The sequence below is a fragment of the Stereum hirsutum genome (genome assembly GCF_000264905.1).
Source record: "Stereum hirsutum FP-91666 SS1 unplaced genomic scaffold STEHIscaffold_15, whole genome shotgun sequence".
Classification (NCBI taxonomy): domain Eukaryota; kingdom Fungi; phylum Basidiomycota; class Agaricomycetes; order Russulales; family Stereaceae; genus Stereum; species Stereum hirsutum.
Window position 1 is genome coordinate 383,214 of NW_006763145.1, and position 15,744 is coordinate 398,957.

The 15,744-nt window shown below is 49.6% G+C and overlaps 4 protein-coding genes and 1 non-coding gene across 5 annotated transcripts; 3 read left to right on the forward strand and 2 right to left on the reverse strand.

The window, feature by feature from the left end:
• Positions 1-553: 553 nt before the first annotated feature.
• Positions 554-4,004, reverse strand: STEHIDRAFT_160850 (uncharacterized protein; the record flags this gene model as incomplete). The annotated part of the gene is made up of 12 exons (XM_007308382.1): positions 554-729; positions 808-877; positions 953-1,090; positions 1,835-1,952; positions 2,013-2,051; positions 2,171-2,283; positions 2,359-2,378; positions 2,618-2,730; positions 2,770-2,904; positions 2,969-3,225; positions 3,282-3,483; positions 3,559-4,004. 12 exons carry the CDS (start codon positions 4,002-4,004, stop codon positions 554-556), a joined length of 1,827 nt encoding a protein of 608 aa, XP_007308444.1.
• A 1,203-nt stretch (positions 4,005-5,207) lies between these two features.
• On the forward strand, positions 5,208-8,717 carry STEHIDRAFT_160851 (uncharacterized protein; the record flags this gene model as incomplete). Its single annotated transcript, XM_007308383.1, has 5 exons — positions 5,208-5,302; positions 5,374-5,536; positions 6,248-7,616; positions 7,682-8,087; positions 8,174-8,717. 5 exons carry the CDS (start codon positions 5,208-5,210, stop codon positions 8,715-8,717), a joined length of 2,577 nt encoding a protein of 858 aa, XP_007308445.1.
• A 914-nt stretch (positions 8,718-9,631) lies between these two features.
• Positions 9,632-11,460, forward strand: STEHIDRAFT_102783 (DUF1768-domain-containing protein). Its single transcript, XM_007308384.1, has 9 exons — positions 9,632-9,819; positions 9,892-9,946; positions 10,006-10,253; positions 10,321-10,375; positions 10,451-10,776; positions 10,864-10,954; positions 11,017-11,054; positions 11,123-11,209; positions 11,268-11,460. The coding sequence occupies exons 1-9, from the start codon at positions 9,703-9,705 to the stop codon at positions 11,382-11,384; spliced, it is 1,134 nt and encodes a 377-aa protein (XP_007308446.1). The 5' UTR covers positions 9,632-9,702; the 3' UTR covers positions 11,385-11,460.
• Positions 11,461-11,593: 133 nt separating this feature from the next.
• On the reverse strand, positions 11,594-11,675 carry STEHIDRAFT_t232. Its single transcript has one exon. It is a non-coding gene; the product is annotated as a tRNA-Gln (tRNA).
• A 3,325-nt stretch (positions 11,676-15,000) lies between these two features.
• On the forward strand, positions 15,001-15,490 carry STEHIDRAFT_40441 (uncharacterized protein; the record flags this gene model as incomplete). The annotated part of the gene is made up of 2 exons (XM_007308245.1): positions 15,001-15,131; positions 15,205-15,490. Coding segments are annotated over 2 exons (417 nt in total), but the record flags the coding sequence as incomplete, so codon positions are not given.
• Positions 15,491-15,744: the final 254 nt, after the last annotated feature.

A 15,744-nucleotide genomic window follows, 5' to 3' on the forward strand; every position in this document is an offset into this window, starting at 1 on the left:
GACTTGCCGTTCATAAAATTAGGTCAAATCAGGTGTGTTAGGTTGCAGTATCTGTCAGAACGCCTAATGAGGAACCGTCGACTTTTGCGACATTATCTGGCCCTGCTGCACTCTGGCTACTGAGGCTATGACCGCGGGCCGTCCGAAGTATCCTCAGAACAACGACTTAGAAGCCCAGCGATGTACTTGGAAATCTCTTTGCTTACAATATTCTGGGATCTTCCATTCTCCGACTATGCACTATTAAATTAGCGACTCATCATAGTCTCTGATTGGCTATGAAACGCGATTTGCGAGTCACACCGTCCCGCCTGTCTCTCATCTTAACCATGGACGTTGTATCAATATACATTTGCCGCTATCCGTCCTTAGTCCTGTGATGTTCCCAGACTCAACAAGACGTTGTGCCACGCTGGGTGAAAATGTCATACTCCTCGTCAGAAAAGTGACCGCTCCCCCGCCGAACTTTAAGTTCTCTTCAGCGCACCTTTGGTAGGTCCTTACGCATATTTTCGGGCAACCCATTACTCCACAGTACATTTTCTCGGTAAAATCAAATCATGCATCTGTCTGTAAAATATCGGTATGCCTCTAGCTCCTTTGTGACCGCTTCACTGAACACGGGTCCAGGCGCGAATAATTGAACGGGATTGAGTCTGTTGTATTCCTCATAGTCGCACTCGGATTTCGCCTCGCTCAGATAATCGAAGGTTTCCTTGGCAATGGGAACTATTACATGTGGGTTGAAAGCAGCGGTTTCCATATTCAGGACCGAATATGATCAATGAAACTGTTTGTAAGACATACATAGTTTTTGGTGAATTTCCGGGCTTGCCCCGTTACAGGCCTCAAATTTGATCACGGCATGGGCTAGGATCTAATTGATACAGAAGACAAATCAGAGAGTTTATAACTGGTGCAGATTCTAGACCCCTTCGAACGGGTTGCGTACCATTATAGTGCTCAGCAGAGACTCCTCGTGTTCAGTGGGAAGCCGCATGCCGCCGGAGACCCTGGGATATATCTTCCGTACTTCATCAAGCGCACATCGAAGATTGTGAGAGATAACGTCCAATGACGCAGTATCAGCCTGAGGCAAAATCAGTAGAGAGCCCATTTACATGAAAATGTCGAAGAAAAGACAGGCCTTCAGGGCGTCTTCAACCAGGTCTTTGACAATAGGACTGAGTATCTCTACGCATCTCCGCAGATTCTGAGCTTGCTCTTCTGTTAAGAGCACTCTCGTCGACTCTTTGTCTTTGCTTGTGACCTGGGAGGACATGGTGGTAGGAAAGAGAGCGTGATAATAAATTAGGCGCCCTGCCGAGGCCACATATTAGGATTCTCCGAACGAACTGGAATACGGGCGTTCGTCGAGAACAAGGCAATCACGACTCTCCATCCACTGCTAAACATCATCACCTTCACACGATATACGACAATTAGACGACATGGGAAGACTTTCAGGGGGTCATAAGAACAAAGGATTCAGAAGGTTCCCCGTAGTACTCAGAATAGAACAGAATAAAACCATCGTAGACAAGTATTGTGTATCAAATTATTTACACCTCAATTCGTAGAGCGAGATAGTGTTCGACGTATTAACGTTCATATTTAGATAGTAGAGAACAGCCTTTAGTGTCAAAGATTTGTCTGTATAGCAGAAAGACCACAGCTACGTATACAGGCCGATCAGCCATAAATTACGATATATGTCGGGGTGATTATATGGCTTTGTTTTACGACGGGCTTGTCATGTTGCATCTGACCATCAACATAACGGAGGCCAAGGTGGGTGGGTGACAGCATATTGACATTTGGGAGGAGTACGCACCGAATCATACCGGTGAGGAGGCGATGTAGCGGTCTTGTATACTTGACTGAAGACGAGAAGCATGGCTTTGTAGTGCGAGGCGACTGCAGCGCCAGCGTTTTTGCTGTAGATCTCGGATCTACGTCATCACAGAGTCAGCGGTTTGTGAAGATCATGTATCTTTGGAGACCATACTCACTTGAAAGATGTCGTGGTCGCATACAGTCCGCGACCCACTCTATAACGGTGTACAAATCAGGATCGCAGCTCATGTTGAAATTACTCAAAAAGAAAAGCGACTGGCCTGGTCCAACCGAGAGCCTTTCCGATAGGATCGACGTGATAAGAATCACGAACGATGGAGCATAGTGAGCACGAAGTGTCCGTGCAGAGCTGAGTGTTCCCAGGATCGCCGAGTAGGCAATTCCGTCTAGTCCTACACGGGTGAGAAAATACGATCGGTTCGGTATCTATATCGCCAGTTCTTGTCAGAATGCCTACCCATGCCATCGATATTGTTCGATTCCTTCTGACACCTCATTCACCTGGAAACCCTCAGGGCCGTCTAGGGATTCTCTGTAACAACACGTCAGGCTGAGAGTAAGCCACGGATGGGTCCTGTCTTACGGGCATTCATCGTATGGGGACATTGGCAACGCGGGGGGGCCAATGATCCAGTAGACCCTTTGGACAGACGGACATTCTATGTCCTGCCTCCAACCGTTCTCAAAATAATTGACCACCATAAGGGTACATGAAAATTAGGAGCGATCACCGGATGAACACGCTAAAAGGACTACTCACCATTGAGGTATTCATTATCTTCGAACGCAACCTCTACAATGCCATAACCGAGATCTTTGTTCAACACCCTGATGCGACGTAGAAATCGAGTGTAATCTTCGTCACGGGGGTCACTGCGATAAGACATTGATGATGAGCTAGATGAAGCTGACCCTCGCCCTTCACCACGATTCTCTTGAAGAGAGTCGCTATTGGAATTTTCACTCCGTTCGCTAAAACTAGTTTTCGTGGGTTTGATCTCTTCGATACGAGCGTTTGAAGTGATGAACCAGGTACGACAATAAGCGCTAGATATGCCAGTGAGCGCCTCATATCAAACAACATCCCGTTCTTATATATCAAAAATATTACCATGTTATGCCCGTGGCACCGTCCCGAGAGTCTCTCTGGTTGCAAGAAGGGCAAATTGCAGTCTTCTCCGTCGCTTGAGACAGTAGCCGGCGCCGGATGAGGCCATTCATGTTGATGGCTGATCCAGGCAGAATGGTCCATTCCGCTGGTGGAATGAGCGTATCGTCAGTCTGAGAAGAAAGATCATAGTCGCCTCGCTCAACAAGCTGCCGGCCAGCTCGCTGTCGAAAATAAAACCTGAGAAACGCATCAAAATCCTAGAACATGATAAGTTTGATGGACATTCGATCGGGATATAGACGGTCAAACGTACGCTCCATGTTCGGCACAGTTCGAGAGGGAGACGAATGCTCTGCCCAAGCATGTCTAACAAGGATATGGGTCGACTCTCAGGGTTTAAACCTCCTTCCCACGAATATCCAAGCACTTTAGGAATTCCTTTGACACATCGGCTGATCTCAAGGATCTCCGCATGCGATGCGAGAACCTGGTTCTCAACGCGAGTAACGATGATGCTGAGATCGGTATATGTATATGTTGGTCGATTAGAGCAACACGATGGTAACCTCACGAAAGGGCGGAAAACGTACGAGCTCGAAAGACCCAATAAAGTTTTAATAACGCTGCTCTGCTCTGACAGTCTTCTCCGTGATTCAACGAGCTCGTCTTGTTTGAAGAGGCCCCAACCGATCTTCTGCCACGAAGCCCGCATCATGCTTCCCGAACCTCCCTTCTTCAGCTTATCACGGAAACGTGCTATCTTGGAGTATATATCAAATATGATGATCCAGGAGTTGCTGACAGACTGTCGGATTGCCTTCACGACATCAGGAGGGAGCGATGCTGCATCTTTGGCAAAAAGGGCACCATGGACGAGATGAAGAGTGCGTAGAGACGTGTCGAGCTCGGACAGCAACTGCTGATACTCCTCTGTGGCGCCCTTGCTTTCGCTGAGGAGAGTACGGACTTTATAACCCAGCTGCACTATTGAGAGTATGTCTCCAAACGAGCCGAAGGTGAATGCGAAAACGGACATGATGAGAAGTGGGTGTGAGGGTCAAGGTGCTCTGAAGTGTTATATGGAGTCAACCTAGGAAAGTCCTTGATGAAGATGCGCGACTTTGTGCAGGAAACAGCATGGCAGTGGAATTATAGATTCAGCGCATTCCCATCTGCATGGACAAGGTGATTACATAGCATCGTGATGTATGCAATGTGCCAGATGCGTGCGCTTAGTATGTATAGAGCACTAGAGCGCCTGTACAAAATGATAGGATAACTGCACTGGTACGTCGTGCACACGGAGATGTATGAGAACAGCTATGAGAACGATTACCTTGAACTTCTGCAGAGGCAACCCTTGAGGACTTGCTCGCGTTCACCTGGATGACGACCGTGGATGCACCTAAAAAGAGCACTCATACCTGTTCGTGGTAAAGAGAAGTCAAGAGACTGTAACATACTGGCGCACTGCCAGGCCACACTGCCACCGGTCGTAGTTGGTGCGCTGAATTGTTGAGAGTAAAGATTCAGCAATCATGTATTGAATCAAATTTGAAGTTAAGACGGACAAACAGACAAAACAAGACGAATGCTCACATTGAACGACGGGGAGATTGCCAGAGAGCGATAGCCATGATCCATCAAAGGAATCAAATTGAGCAGAGCGCGTGAATTTGTAAAAACATGAGCTCCCGAGGATTCTGGCTACGATATTTACTGGGATATAGAGAACGACCGAACTTGTCTTCGAAGATGGTGGAAGAAGGAAGAGAGGTCGGTATTTGAATTTGCAATGACTCGCGCCACGTGGGCGGTATTGTTCAACCGCGTTCGTTTGGTTCGCGCACTTCTGACCAACTTTGTCAACACACGCCTCCAACACCCACCTCCATCTTCCCACCCCCCACATCATACACGACGACGCCGGCCGCACCAGAGGTCTTCAGGACGGACAGGACATTAAATCAAGTAATAATCGGGACTCGAGGGTCCTTAGCGGCAGCGAGATGAGCAGGCGCGAGTCGCGTGTATCGATGGGTGCGAGGCAGAATGATGCCTTGCTCGAATTCGAGAACTGTGCGTACGCCTTATTACGGTGTCGCCGTCCATCTTCCCGATGCTAACTGATATCTCTATCATCTTCGTACACAATCGTTTGTTCTTGACTTGACTTGGGCGTCTTCGAAACCGCCCATCAATTCTTGCTTCGACTCGGAAATTACATCGTGGGCGGAATATGGCGGGTGGACATGGGAATGGGAATTGGAACGGACATGGACATGGACATTCAGTCAAGAAGAAGTTTCTTCTGGCTAACAAACACATCACCAAGTGCGTTAAGGTCTCCTCTTTTCCAAGGCATCCAAATTTCAACATATCTCTCTGTGTCACCGCTCAAATAGGCTCAACTCGACGCTCTCCGTCCGTATCGAAGAGCTGAATGCACAAATATCGGCGCTCTATGTCGAGAACCTACGGTTGCGTGCGTCCGAGATCGCACTGACGAGTCAACTAAAGAAGGAGAAGGAGCGGACGGCGAGGGTCATGGGCGATGCAGAAGCGGCAGTGCGTTCATTCTCCTTATTCTCGCTCTCTTTCGTCTCGCTTTCTTCTATATGGTCGTTATCTTTCTTGGTATTGCCTCACTATGCATCCCGCGGGGAGTACTGCTCGCCTTGGACAGCGACGTAGACGCTCGAATGCTCTCGAAACTCTTCATCGTGATGTCGATGTGGCGAAACACCCCAATACATCGCCTCACTTGCCTCGTTTTCATTTTCTGGTGTTCTTCCTCTTGCGAGGAATGGAACACAACATTCCTCTTCCGGCTCTTGCACGAGGCCGGTCGTCCATCTTCATCGTCTCAGCTCTGGAATAATCTCGCTCCGATGGGAGCAATCCGTCCGTCGTCTTGTTCGCGGATGTCCTGTTCCGGTTTCACTTCTTCCACGGCGTGACCCTGTGGTCGTAAGTCGCGACGCCACAAGTCCTGAGTGCTGGATGGACAATGGACGTGCCTTTGCTATTCGTGTACGGACTGGGCGATGTTGCTGGGTGATATGTTTGAAGTTGGGTGCTTCGATGCTCTGAGGCCCCTATGTGTCCGGGAGATTGCACCGATTGTGATAGTCGTGAGCCACTCCAACCAAGATGTCGACCATCTCGATCGTTTCGGATACATGCACCCCAGAGTTGCTGTGTACTCCGCGTGCCACTCATCTCTCAAACCTTTACCTTCATCTTGTTTCGAAGCTCACGCCACTTCTGCTCCTATAGACACTAAGCCTATTAAAACACCTCGGCCTCCTTCGCAAGTCACATAACATACCCAACGTAACGCCTAAATCAACTCCATCCAAACACCACCGTTCTCCGTCTCACCCACCACCAACGAAACGACCTCGACCCGCACTCGATCCGAATGCTTCGCCACATGCGAACCGTCTAGCGCGGGCGCCAGGGTTCCCCGAGATCCATGAAGAAGACGAAGACGCCGAGGAGAGCGAGGCTACAGGCTATGGAACCGGGAATCGAAATGCGCGGTGGCCGGAGGAAGCAGACGAGGATGAGGGCGATGCAGACGAGGAGAGAGTAAGCAGCCCGAGCCCGAGTCCTGTCACAACGAGGAGACGGAAAGCAAGAACTTCATCGTCTTCATCTTCGGCTTCGTCTTCTGCATATGCTACGGCCACTTCGACTGCTAGTACTAGGGTCGCGACACCTTCGATACCACCGTCGACGTCCGCGCGCTTAGCATCGATGACGTCGGCGCCTTCGCCGTCACCTTCATATCCATCACGGCCTTCTTCCGCCTCGTCTTCGAGCTCGGCACAAACACGGAATTATTCGGGACAGGAGATCGTGTCGGCCACGATTCAGGTGGACTATAACGAAGAAGCGCTTCAACCCCAATCTGCCTCTACGAAATCAACAACGACCAGCGGCTCTTCATCGTCGTCATCTTCGCACTCTACATCCATATCGTCATCAATGAAGAAGAAAACACTACGACGGCAAAGTGGAATGATACCCGTTCCTAGTAATGCGGCTACTACTACTACATCGGCTGCTCTCGCTGTTCCCGTTCCAAGTGCTGGGTCGGGGAGAGAGAGGGTCGCGAGGAGTTTGAGTCCGAGGCCTCCTAGTCCTGCGTTTGGGAGTCCGATAAGGAGGGAGGCGGGGTTGAGGGAGGTCGAGGAGGAAGAGAAGGTGGAGAGGGGGGAGGATGTGGATGTGGACGAAGATGATGTTATTGAGATTGATCAGGATGAATATGAAGAGGATGGGGAGGTTACTTTGAGACTGAGGGAGAAGGAGAGGCAAAAAGAGCGGGAGAAGGAGAAGGAAAGAGAGAAGGAGAAGAAAAGGAAGAAAGGGGAGAGTTCGAGCAGTTCAGATAGTGCTGCAGGGAAGAAGGAGAGGGAGAAAGAACGGGATAGGGAGAGGAGACGAGCAGCGAGGGATAGGGAAAGGGATGAAGATCAGGAGACGGCGTTCAGTACGACTACAACGACAACCACAGGAAAACGGCTGAAGGACGTTACGAATGGTCGTGTAGCGTCGGGAGGGTCGATAGTAGCGGCGGCGGAGGGGAAGAGGGGCGGAGTCAGTCCACCTACGTTAGGGATTGATACAAATGTCTCTGGTGCGTTTGTTTCCCTCCAGTTCGATCTTTTCTACGAAGGATTTGCTGACGTATTGTGGCGATAGACCCCGACCGCATCCACACCCCCTCTTCCGAAGACCTTCACCCACCAAGCAGCGCACATACTTCATCCCGCCATGCATCCGCACACAACGTCTACCCAACGCCTGCAACGACACCCGCAACTGCCCGAGCGCCCTCTACACATCGTTTGCCTTCTTCCTCCGCTTCCACTACAACTGCGCCAGCCGCGGAGCCACAACCTCGGCCATCCTTCATTCCTGCACCGGCTAGGTCCTCAAGCCCGGTGGGTCGTACAGGCCGTGCGGGCGCGAGATCATCCAGTCCTCCACCAGCGCGATCTGGAAGTCCCGACTCTCTGCTGCAGGCGCAGACGGATGTGGAGGGTTTGGGTGGACGAGAGAGGAGAGTGAGGAAGAGCGTCAATTATGCTGAGCCGAAGCTGAATACGTATGTCACCTTCCTTTGCTCCTGCCACTTGGTACCATCCTTGATGCTGACTACGTATGCGTGGTATCCGTGGCGTGGCGAAACAGGAAAATGCGTAAACCGGACCCTCCACCTGATTCGGCACCGAAATGCAAACGTACTTCGACCTCGAGTGCGTTTACTCAGCCTCGAGACCCACCATCGGAGTCGGCTTCTGCTCGCACTTCCCTAGACCGTGATCGTGATGCCCCGATCTCCTCGTCCTCCGCCCCTCGTTCACGCAGCGATCCCCCTCCGTCCGATGCCCCACTTCCCCCACCACAAGAACGAGAATCTGATACGCCCGGATACTCTACCGTGACTGTCAAACGTCGAAGATCTCGTCCTAAGATGCCGTTCCCACTCCCTTCGTCAGGTGATAACGAAGGCGACGGAGATGGCGGCGAGGATGATGACGATGGGGCGGAGGCGGACGGGGAAAGGGAGAGCGGTGGTAGGACTAGCTGGATAAATACGGAGGGAAGGAGAAGGAGCGCAGCTGTTGCAGGGAGTAGGAGGATTGCCGGGATTCTGGCTAGCGAGGAGGAGGTCGAGATGGATGGGGGCAGCGCGGGCGTGAGTTTGGGTAGGAGGAGAAGTATGGCTATCTAAACATTCGAGAGTGAGGAGCATGCCTCCGTCGCTATTATGATCTTCCCGGTAATAGGTAATAGGTTCCTAGTTTTTTATGGTCTCTTATTTTTTCTCTTCTCTCAACCGTTCAATCGTCGCATGTCGCACCCTCGTCGCACATCATTATGCTGCATCTCTTTGGTTTTTCCTCTCGCTATCTATATATTTACTCACCCATCGTCGCGCACCTTTTATGACCTTCCATCCGTTCATGTTCATGACCACACACCCGCCTCCCTGTCTACATTTCCCAAGCGATGCCACCACATGCATCCGAGCGGGCACGGTATTTATTGTTCGCAGTCCGTTCGTTGGCAGTCAGCAGTAGTCATTATAGTCAGTAAGTAGCCTAGTACATAACATACAATCGTTGAAACGCAAGCTCAGCAGTCAAAGATCCAGTACATACATACCCGTACTTACTGTATGTCCCACTCATACGTACGCGGTTTCACATTCCTTGTTTAATATTGATATTTCGGTCCTTTTTTCGTAGAGTGTATCATCTCTCCTTCTAAGACCAGGTATTTATGTAAATATTCTCTCGCGGTGTGGGGTGCAGCAGGCAGGAGGAGCACAACTCAACTGTGGCCTGGGATTACTGTTATGTGGTATGTGGCGCACCACTTCGAAAGGAGTACTACTTTTGGTTGCGGATCCAACCCATCGACGCTCTTAGCTCTGCTCTTCATCTTCTGTCTTTTCTTCCACAAAAAATGTTTCTGATGTTTGGGGAACGTACCGCGTACAGTGCTTGGTCCGATATAAACCGATGAATTGGTGCTTTCCATCATCGGGTGGCGTCACCGGACGGACCGCCCTTTGCCCACATACCACGATAGAACAGCATGCTCATCTGGCACCATTCTTCGTCTGCACTCCCATCTCCAGTTCTCGATTTCTTGGCTTATTGTTAACTTGGGGCTCTTTGTCCGGTTGACTTTGAGTGTTGCAACTTGTTCGGATGGCTGCAGTCGAAGATATTGACGTAGAAGCTCCTACTACTCCTGCTTCTCAGGCTATGGCTACTCAAGGGCAACAGGGTCAGCCTCAGAACTGGAGCACTGCGAAAAGCTGCAACGTAGGTGGTTCAACTATTGCTGAACTCTCTCCAAAGCTCACTAACGATAACCGTCAACTATTCCTGAAACAGTACTGTGGCCAAAAGCCTCGATACGTCGATCCACAGACAAAGCAAGAACACCAATGTCAGTGCTTGAATCGCCATATCGTCAGACCAAACTAACCTTCATCTTTTTGCCATCAGACTGTGGTCAAAAGTGCTCCGAGGCCGATCAGGCTCGACGAGCCTCTCAAGCGAAACCTCTGCCGCAGGTGCAACACAAGCGCCCTCTGAGCGCGCAGGAAGACAAACCTGGGATGATGGACACGCTTCGGGAGAAGTTCGGCTCATCTGGACCCAAACGAGACAATAAGCCTAAGACAAGAGCTGATGAAAAGGCCCAGTGGGTTACCTCGCCCGCGTTCAAAGAACCGGAGATCGAAATGTGTGAAGTACATGCCTTGGTCGTTTTGTGCAATTGGAGACTGTTGACGACTGCGCTACTCCACCGAATTGTAGGTTTGCGGCCGTAGGCCTAAGTACAAAGACGAGAAGAGGAACATTACACATCCTTGTGAGTTTATCATTCAAGTCGACATTATAGCTAACGTTTAGTGTCTGTTTTTATCGTCTTCCTTCGCCCCATCAGATTGTGGGAAGACTTGCGCCGATGCACAAGCTAAAGCCTCGGGACTTGCACAAGCCCCGTCCTCAGCCCCTCAATCTGCTGTGAACCCCAAACCTGATAACGAAAGTAATGCCAACCCAGCTTCCTCCTCAAGCACAAGCTCTACACCGACCTCCAGATTCTCACCAGATGGCGATCCCACAACCCCTAACAGCACAAATCAACGCGCAATTTTGTTCTACCACCAAGGGGCCCCTTACTACGGCTTTACGAACTTCTCTGCCCATCCAATCGAGTACCTTAATCGGGTGTATCCCACGAGCGAGCACTTGTTCCAAGCGTTGAAGGTACTTTCTTGTTGCTTATGTACTCCCAGATATTCGACAAATTTTCTGCGTGCGGCTGATTATACATTTGTTACGCTATTGATACAGTTCATGAAGAACGATCCCGATATCGCGGAGGCGATACGAAAGTGCAAGACGCCTCGGGACGCTTTCGATGAAGCACACCGCTCACAATCAAGTGCGTAGTTCTCCTGGTTGATCCTTGCCGTTGCATACTAGACTGATACCGATCACTTACAGAGGTACGCGGAGATTGGTTCGATGTCAACATCAAGAAGGTACGTCTCCCACCGGTCTTGACTGTTCGCATGGGCTGTGGCCATTAGTGATGAACGTGTGACGATAGATGGAGAAAGTACTCTCCCTCAAGTTTCAGCAACATCCTTCTCTCAGAAAAGAGCTGCTCGAGACGGGAGATGCGCTCCTAGTAGAGGTATGTTTCACATTTCATCACGCATTCCCTCCCGTCTTCCTCACGGCGACCGCGTTAGGACTCGGACATGGACTCTTTCTGGGGAATAGGCGCGAATCGACAAGGAAAGAACGAGCTCGGGCGATGTCTGATGCGACTGAGAGACTCGATTCGAGCTTCGCTCGCAGAAGGTTAAATTCATCTATCTTTCTTGTAAGAAGAGCCACTGTGCTGTATTGATGGCGAGCATTTGTACAACTAGGAGGATGTATGAAAAGTAATCTATGAGCATAGTCATATGTCGACGGGGGTGTTTGCTGGATGAATGGCCGTGTTTCTTTGTCCGTTACTGTATTGCGAGCAAGTTATGGATTTGGTAAAGCTCACAAATGGACGCCAAAAATAAGGCGCTACCAGGGCTCGAACCTGGGTTACAGGAAATCACGTGAATCAGAATCCTGTGTACTAACCACTATACGATAGCGCCTTGACAATTAGCCTACACGTTAATATAATGTCACCTCATGTTACTCCGTGTGGTCGCAAACAAGGCCGCCGCCCGCCTGCCGTTACATCCAGGCTCAGTATAGTCACCACTCTTCCCTCCTTGGTGTACTTTCTCTGTCCTCGAGGACGTCCCCGCAGCCAACAAGATGTCGGCTGCCAAGATCTTGATGCGTCAGGATTTTGTCAGCATTCCATTCAAGGGATTCCACATAGTAGGCCCAACATAGACCTCAGCCTTCCTGATCATGATCCTTTATCTTTGACTCATACATATGACAATTTAAGTATCTTGACTACTACCTTCTTCGACCATTGCTACTGCATAGCGGGTCTTTATATCATCACTTGGTGCAAACTAATCTCGTTCAAGGCATATTTGTAACGGCACTGCAACGTGTCTCCGTGTTTGCCGCTAGTACATGTATCGTATCATTCTGTGGAGCGTCGATGGTGCGGCATGGGCCATACTCTGGCTATGGGGGTATCTGCATATCATCTCACGATGCGAAGGCGCCCAAGATGAAAGACACTTCAAAAGAGGGACGGATCGTATCGGAGGGCGCAACCCCACCGAAGAACTTCTCGCTGGCATGGCCCTCACTGTACCTGTCGACACGTTGCACCAAATACGGATTGTTACGGTCGGTCTCTCATATTGATGTGTCTTCTGAAATCCTAACTCTTGAACAGTATGTTAATGGTACGACCTTAATGCATTTCTTAAGTTTATATTGCTTTCGTCTACTAAAACCATGTTCAGTCTGTTCCGTCGCACTGGTCGTGAGTCACCCTGGAAGGATTCATATTCGTGAGATACGACTAAATGATGCGAGATGTATAGTTCTACGACTATTTCTTGACCCTTCCCCAAGAGATTCGTTTGATTTGGTCGTCTGAATGGAGTATCGTGAAAGCGCTGTTCTTTGTAACTCGCTATGGTGCACTTTTCGAAGCCGTCTGTATTCTAATCAGTAAGTGGCATGCAGCAATCTCTATCTTCACTTAACTTTCGCCACTCATCCAACGACATGTAGACTATAACTTGGTCCATCCTTCGACTAACATCTGTAGTGTGTTTAATCATGCAGCAGACGGTCAGCCCCTACCGAATCGTAGCATGCGTATTGCTGACATCCCCCTTCAGCTACCCAGATGATATGCATAACTACGGCTGAGCGTGGGTTTCTTCATCATTCATCGCTAAAAATAATATAGTACTAACGTCTATGGCTGGAAGTCATATTTTGCTTTCGAACATGGGCTCTGTGGGGAAGAGACAAGAGAGTTGCAATGGTGCTCGCAGCCATGATTACCTCGCTATTTATCGTCGTCATCACGATTCTCACCAAGTTTATGGTATCACCACAATGTAGGCTATCTTGCGAGATTCGGTCGCGTTTATCGTTGAACATTGAACTCATGCCTTTATTTATCTGTTCAGTCCGTTCAGACATACCTAGGCTCCCCGCTTCCTTTCCACGATGCTTTCAGGTGGGTGGCACCAACGATCTATATATCACTTATGCCTGTATCGTCGTGTCGGGGACAGGTCCGTCCATATTATATCTGAGTGAAAACTGAGGATGATGACCGAGGACATAACTTACACTATGTGTGTGTGCGTGTGCGTGTGTGTCTGATGCGCAGTCGTTTTCGCACTCACTATGTTCAAGGCCCCGAGGAGATGTGAGCAATGCTCGTAGTCCGTTTATCCTTCCGGCCACCTCTACTGACTGCCCGTTTTAGCAGGGTTGTGGAAGAGTCACTTATATGGAGTTTTATATCGGGATGGTACGTCCCTCTTACCGAACTGGGTGTCCAAACACTTGTTGACGACACCATCTAGGAATTCTATACTATGTAGCTCTTGTTGGTAAGTCTAATCAGCGATGTTATCGGTGGGAAGGACGTTATTTGGCTGAAAATACAGCAGCGATCTCAATAGTGAACATCGTGGTTGTTTTTGTCGCGCCCGTACGTGGACATCTTGATTTTGTTGTCTCCTCGCTACTGACACGCTTACCACAGTTAGGCATAGCTGAAATCATTGCCGTGTGAGTCGGCCTCCTATTCTATGCCTAGTTACAATACTCACTGACTTGGTGTCCTCCGATCATTAGACTCCAGGGCATGCTTCACACTATGCTCGCCACACGAGTTGTAGTCCATCTTAGAGATGCAGCTTCCGTAGGAAACAGTGCTACGACCAACGCTTTACAAACACACACTCTCGGAGAGATGGAGTTCACCCATCCGACTACGAATAATGTTTCTCAAGGCTCAAACTTAGAGAACGGCCATGGAAGAAGAGACGAGTGCAGACTGGAACAGCGCTTGTCTAATTCCAACGTAGAGTTTACGGCTGACGAGGTGAATATTGAAATGCGGCGATTGGGAAGTCGCAGGTGTGAAGGGTAGGTTGTATATAGCCATTGAAAAGCCGAGTTTTCAGGAAGCCTATCTGACAGATTGTAATGAAGGAAAAAATTGTGATGTACACCGCACGATTTTTGAGTCACCGTGATACGTAGAAGGATATTATCGCCCCCTATCCGAATCGATTTGGGAAGGAAAGGCAAAAGAACGTAGGTTGGATCAGAGGAACGATAGGCTAAGTAATCGGCTACGAGTTCGTTCCGTGTCAAATCACTTTTCTTGGCTACAAAATTGACTGCAAAGTGCAGTCTGATGCTCTTACTTCTTTGACGCTAAGAAGTGTGTCACTTATATGCTATGGCCTCGGCCCTTCTGGTTGCTCTCAATCTCTCACACTCGACACGCCTAAAACGCATGTATGCCATCACCAAGCCGCCACAAGAATTCTGTCTCGGTACATAAGCTATTCACTATTCAGCTCGAGCAGACGTCTGTTTGTCTCCTCCTTTCCGATTCATTTCCCGGAGGAATGGTATGCACGTCCTGTGTTTGTACTTCGTTACTTTCATTTTCTTACTCATCGCACATATCTCAAACTCTAATAGCTCTCAGGCTCAAGCGAGTCAGACTTCGAAGATATTGCATCCACTATTTCATCAGTAGTATCCGTGGATATAGCTATGCCTACGCAGCCGACCGATCTCACCCTCACGAGCCTCACCCTCTCTCCGGGTCCAGGAGATGACGATTCTAAGGTCTCTACGGCCGAGTATCCTCAGCATGACAAGTTTTGGTTCGATGCGCGAAGTGTGACGTTCGTGGTATGCCAATCTCTCGTTTCCTGTATCGTAGACTGTCCCGTTTATGCCCTCTCTGATCGTCAATCTCTATGTCAGGTCGAAGGAACAGCCTATTGCCTCCACCGCTATTTGTTCGATCTTCATTCTCCGACATTCTCCAAGACATTCCTCGCAGGTCGCTCCGACTCTACCGAGCCCATTCCCTTGGAAGGCGTCGAGAAAGACCAGTTCGATGCTTTCCTCAGCGTCTTGTATCGCACGTTCGTCCCTTTGAGTTACAAATCCGACTTGCACTGTATCTGACATCATTTTTCCCTTGCGATGCGTCCTCAGCTCCTACACCTCCACCCCGAAGCATAGCGCTACGGCTTGGGCCGCTGTCCTCCATCTCGCCACCCTCTGGGATTTCCCATCCATTCGCGAGCTCGCGATCGAGTGCTTCACTCCGTCGGCCTCCGACGTCGACAAGGTCGTTCTCGGTCACCGCTATGGCCATGAAGAATGGCTCCTTCCAGGATATACTGGTTTGTGTGGACGGAAGGAACCTCTTACGCGTGAGGAGGGCGCGAAGCTTGGGGTCGATGATGTCGTGGCCATTACTCAAGTCAGAGAGAAAATTCAATCAGATCTTCTCGCCCTCAAAACGCAGGTCATCAAGATGACACAGACCATCATGTGCGCATGTCGCAATTCATACGATTACGAATTTGACAGCACACAGACATCTGTAAGCTGCAAGTGCTGCTCGCAAGACCTTGCCCTACCTGCCATTACATCCCCAACCTCTCTTCCCGCAGAGACCGTCACCTCGACGGCACAGGCTTTAATTCCTTGCCTGCAGTACGTACTTTCATTGTTTTATTTGTCCGTGAA